Source organism: Meles meles, chromosome 17, assembly GCF_922984935.1.
Source record: "Meles meles chromosome 17, mMelMel3.1 paternal haplotype, whole genome shotgun sequence".
Classification (NCBI taxonomy): domain Eukaryota; kingdom Metazoa; phylum Chordata; class Mammalia; order Carnivora; family Mustelidae; genus Meles; species Meles meles.
Window position 1 is genome coordinate 29,134,987 of NC_060082.1, and position 5,248 is coordinate 29,140,234.

The 5,248-nt window shown below is 60.5% G+C and overlaps 1 protein-coding gene across 1 annotated transcript; it reads left to right on the forward strand.

The window, feature by feature from the left end:
• Positions 1-575: 575 nt before the first annotated feature.
• On the forward strand, positions 576-4,471 carry PHLDA3 (pleckstrin homology like domain family A member 3). Its single transcript, XM_045982022.1, has 2 exons — positions 576-1,415; positions 2,824-4,471. Exon 1 carries the CDS (start codon positions 965-967, stop codon positions 1,340-1,342), a length of 378 nt encoding a protein of 125 aa, XP_045837978.1. The 5' UTR covers positions 576-964; the 3' UTR covers positions 1,343-1,415; positions 2,824-4,471.
• The last annotated feature ends 777 nt before the right edge of the window (positions 4,472-5,248 follow it).

Consider the following 5,248-nt stretch of genomic DNA (forward strand, 5'->3'; position numbering starts at 1 on the left):
CTCTCTTTTTCCTCCCCAGAAGGGGAAGGAACCCAACACTGGCTCGATTCCTACCCCCCATCCCAGGATCGTCCTCGTTTTTTTCTGATTTGCACAATGCCAAGAGGGAGCTGGCCAAGCTAGGAGAGGGGGCACGGGATGCGGAGGCAGCACTCCCCCGGCCTGGGAAGCAGCCAGTAGATGTCTGCGCCCACTATGCAAGTCCCAGGCGGTGCACCGTGCGACCACAGAGCAAGGCCACCCCTCTTCCAAGCAGCGACCCTCTCATCTAGGAGACTCTCCCTGTCTCCCGCCTCTCAAGACCACGATCGTCCCCTGCGTCCAAGGCCTGGAGGAGATGTGGTTCCAAGAAGCGGCAGGCCACGAGGCTCGGGCTGTTGGGTAAGCAAACCCCCAGTCCGTACCAGCCTTCCCCGCCCGGCGCCCAGCGCCTGCAGAGCGTGACCGAGCCCCCGCCATGGCCCCGCCCCTCGGAGCCCTGCCCCCCGCCCCCCTCCCGGAGCCCGGCCCCGGCGGGTGCGCCGCGCGGAGGGGAGGGCCGGCCGGGGCAGGAATGCACGGCGGGCGGGCGGAGGACGCAGGAGGCGAACGGCGGAACATGTAAGGGCACATCCCTCGAGCAGCCGCCCAGCGCGCAGGCAGAGCCCAGCGGAGCGAGCTGGCGAGCGCGGAGCCAGTGCGCAGCGGGGCTTTCGGGCCGGAAAGCGGCAGGCGGCACCGGGCAGTGGCGAACCGGGGCAGCTCGAGCGGCGCGGAAGAGCGGCGGAGGGCCGGAGCAGGGGCTGCGGGCGCCGAACGGGCGGCGGTGGCCGGAGGACTGCGCGGCGGGCGCACGGGGCAGTAGGGGCGCAGGTGGCAGGGAGAGCGGTCAGCCGGCCCCGGGCGCCAGAATCCGGCGCGGCCCAGCCGGGAAGGGCGCCGCGCCCACCGCAGCCTACAGCCTGCCCGGGACCTCGGGGCGCCCATGACGGCGGCGGCGACGGTGCTCAAGGAGGGCGTGCTGGAGAAGCGCAGCGGCGGGCTGCTGCAGCTGTGGAAGCGGAAGCGCTGTGTGCTCACCGAGCGCGGGCTGCAGCTCTTCGAGGCCAAGGGCACCGGCGGCCGGCCCAAGGAGCTCAGCTTCGCCCGCATCAAGGCCGTGGAATGCGTGGAGAGCACCGGGCGCCACATCTACTTCACGCTGGTGACCGAGGGCGGCGGCGAGATCGACTTCCGCTGCCCTCTCGAGGATCCTGGCTGGAACGCCCAGATTACCCTGGGCCTGGTCAAGTTCAAGAACCAGCAGGCCATCCAGACAGTGCGGGCCAGGCAGAGCCTCGGGGCCGGGACCCTTGTGTCCTAACCCCCCCCAGCTTACCATCTCACCTTTACACTGCGCACCCTCCCCACCACGTGGTGCCCAGAGGTCAAGTCAGGTAAGCCCTTTGGGGACTGAACCCTCTCTCTCTCCAGTCTCCCTTCTCTTTCCCCTACACAGAAGATGAGGGACCCCCAGCAGCATTCCACTTCAAAGCTGAACCACCCTAGGGCCAACAAGGAGTAGGAGCTTTGGAGTCTGAGCAAGCGGGACCAAGAGCTGGACATGCCCCTTGGGCCCGGGGGAGGGAGGTCCTATGTGACCCAGGTGGCAGAGCGGAAGGTAGGAGAGATGGGCGTCGCTACAGGTTGCTTCCGCCCCAGCTCAGGTGGAGGGAGGCTGGACTCAATATTCCCTTGAGGCTTTCCAGCAGGGGCGGAGGCCATGGCTTTCCAGGAGCTGGGGAGAGGCAGGGGTGGGATGAACTGAAGTTTGCCCCCTCCTTGTGCTAGGATCAACAGTCTACATAGGAGAGTTTGAGCATAGAATTGGGGCAGAACGATGACCTCCTTCAGTTAGCAGAGTCATTACAGGTTGGGCACAGAACCCAGCTCCTGAGGTGGGGCCTCAGGGAGAGGGTCTCACAAGGCTGGGCCGGGTCTCCACTACCCATTCTTGACAGTGGCTCTTGGGCCCTGGGGCTGAGCTGCTGGCAGACCAGAGATGTTGGAGAGTGGGCAGGCCAGGCCAGAGGCCAGGCCACCGACGCCAAGGGGGGAGTGGGCCTGTCCACCTGTCCCTGAATGCCAGCCAATGCCCAGCTGGGCCAGAGGAGAAGCTGGAGAAGGGGGTGGGCAGCGGGGGCAGGGTGGGTGGACGGGTGCAGGATGGGGTCATGATTGGTTATTTGTGATGTCTTAATCCTTCTTGAGCAGTGGGGCAGGGGGTGAGGGGCAGATCTGTGGTCAGGAAGGCCCAGGGGAGGGACCAGGAATAGAACCTAGAAGCTCTGGCTCCCAGCACTGTGCCCTCTTCCCCAGATGCCACTCCCTCCCCGTGGGAACTAGGAGCAGGGCCGGGGAGGGATTTATACCACTCAGGTTTTCATATTTTCCTGTGGAAACCCATACCTGCCCCCTTGACCCTCCCTACCACCTCCCACACACCTCACCTTCCAGCCCTCCAGCTTCTCCGCCTTAACAAATAGAGTCCCAGGGCGCCCGGGAGCCCCAGCTGGTGCCATCTACCCTTTGACCCTCCTGTCGACTGTAGTGAGGGTTAGCTGAGAGGTTGGGCTGAAGGCAGACGTGCTGTATTGAGAACTGGGCCTGTGGATCCCTCCGGCCTCAGGGGGGCTGGGAGGAAGCCGGTTCCTCCGTGGATCACAGTGTGTGGCGCACATGCTATTTCCCTTGCCTTTCCCCTGCTGTGGAGAAGGTTGGGAAGCTCTGATGTAAAACAGCTCGTCGTGGGTACTTACTATCCCAGGGTCTGCCCCTGCCCTAACTGCTGTTCTCTCTCGCCAGCTTTCCCGCCCCTTTTGTCTCATGGGGCATGACTATGCTCCCTGTGTTGAGGCAGAAGCCGTGGTCGTGCAGAGGAGGTGTTGGACCTGAAGGAATGGACGGGGCCCAGGGAGGAGGGCAGAAGGCCACTTGGGGCTGAGGATGAAGATTCAGCCCCTGGACAGTTGCAGACTTTCAGGACATTCCCAGCTCAGGGCTTTGTAGCCACAGGCCCGACTTGTGTCTCATGATGGAGAGCTGGCATCAAAGCGTCCTCTCCCCAGCGGCCCTGTCATCCGTTCTGCAGACTGCTGTTGGTCCCCAGCTTGGTGCCATGCCTGGAAGAGGATATTTCCCCATGGGGTGCCCAGCCAGCGCCTCAGGACTCGGGAGGCCAGCCTGGTATCCAGAGGGGGATCCCCCCGGCATCACCTCTGGACTCACCTTGGTGGGGGGGGAGCTGATGGGCCCTGAGGCCCACACGTGGGGGTCTCCTGCTGCTTAGGTCCTTCTGGGACCCCCACCCATCCAGGCCTTCTCTTTGCACACTTCTTCCCCCACCTCCTGCCCATCTTTCCCCCACTGTGGTGGAGGTGGAGGCTGGAGGTGGTGGGGGTGGGGTGGGGGTTTGACCATTATCATTTCATGCCTATCCCAAAATGAAGATGCCCCACAGAGGGCAGTGAACACACTGTTTGCCGAGTGGAATTCTTTACCCACAAAGATGCGGTGCTTGGAAGCTCCCTCTCCCACCCCTGCTTTTCCATTCCACAGCCCATTCTGAAATCTCCAGCCTGGGGAGGGGGAGACATGGCAACCCCAGGAGGCATGACCTCAGTGGTCCCAGAAAGGAGGGACTGTAAGGACTGAGGGATGTTCTACTGGCCAACTCGGTCTCTGTTGATGCTTCTCCGGAAGACCATGCCCCCCACCCCCACCATCCTGAGAGCTGGCTCAGTGTTCTGGGCAGAGCTTGTCTCCCTGTCCTGGACGTACTTGGGCTTTTATACATTTGTACATTTTATACATTTGTACATTTGTGCAGTAAGTCCTCCTCACGGCGTGGCTTAGGAGGAATAATTCCAGCACTGGAGAACTTGAAGTGCAGAGACATAGCTGCCCGGGCTATACAGAAACTATTAACGGGGAACCCTCGAGATCTTTCCATGTTGTGGCCGGCAGTTTAGGCTGCCCTCCCTTTCTCTGTGGTCCACCGCATCTGGCCTTCCCTGGGGCGAAGCAGTGGTCTACTCCAGAGTCTGCAGAAGGAACAAGGAGGCCGCATGGCCCCCTTCAGCAACATGAAATCTCTCTAATAACCTCTATGCTTCCAACCTGCCTTGTTCCCCCATCAAATTTCTCCTGTTTCCCACCAAAACCTCCTCGTCCCGTGTCCCAGGACCTCAGAGTCCCCACAAGCATCTTTCTCATCTGCTACATGAATGACATCTCACAATTGAAAGAGAATTTACAAATTACAAAGGAGTTTTAAACAGATATCTCTGTTATTACTTCATTAGACTTTAATATCCGTGTCATGAATAGCTTAGCAGCTATTACCAGCGTGGCAAGGAAGCATCATCTTCCATGCCAACCCTGATTGGGGCTCCCCTAGCATGCTGTGATCGTTTGGTGATGTCTGCCCTGGGCTGGGGAGCATGCCTAGGCTTGTATGGGGGGTGGTGGTGAGAAGATGGTGTCTGCCACCCTTCCTTGATGGAGCCAGGGAATGGGAAAAGGTTATGGGAATGGGATGGGAATGGGAATGGGAAAGGGTTGGTTTCTCCATCGAATAAGACGACCTCTAAAATACAATCCTTGCTCTTGCAATCAAGCTCAAAGGTAGCCGATGTTGGGGATTCCGACATGAAGGAAGAAAAGAGGTATCCAGGCCTTCAGAAGCGGGAGAGTGGGAGCAGATGGGAGTGGAATGCAAGGCAACTCAAAGTTGTACTAAATGCCTCTTACAGGCCAGGCACCGTGCTTGGCACTGGTGAGGCCAGGATGAGGAACCCACAGTCTGACCCTTGCCCCGAAGAGCCCAGAGTCTAGTGCGGAAATAAAACGCTGGCTGGTGCCTGGAGGGCTGCCGGGAGCAGCAGGGGAACGCCGGGCTCTGCCTCCTGTGCCCTGTACTGTGGTGGCCTCAGCGGAGTTTCTAGGATCATTGGCTTGGCTGCAAAGGGCAGTGGGGGTGTGGCCAGCATGAGCTGTCAAGGGCAGGGGGCACACAGGGTGGAGGAGGAGATCGACTTTCTGTTCTGGCGCTCCCTGCTTTTCTGGAACACAACCTTGTCGGTTCCAACGATGCTTTGGTTCCTGCCCAAACCCAGTGTCGGTTTCTCCCCTTGCTAGGAGAGTCCCAGCCCCTCTGCAGGATGTGGTGCAGTTAGAACCCTTCGCGCAGACCCTAGAATGTAGCAGGCCCTCAGTATACATTAATAGA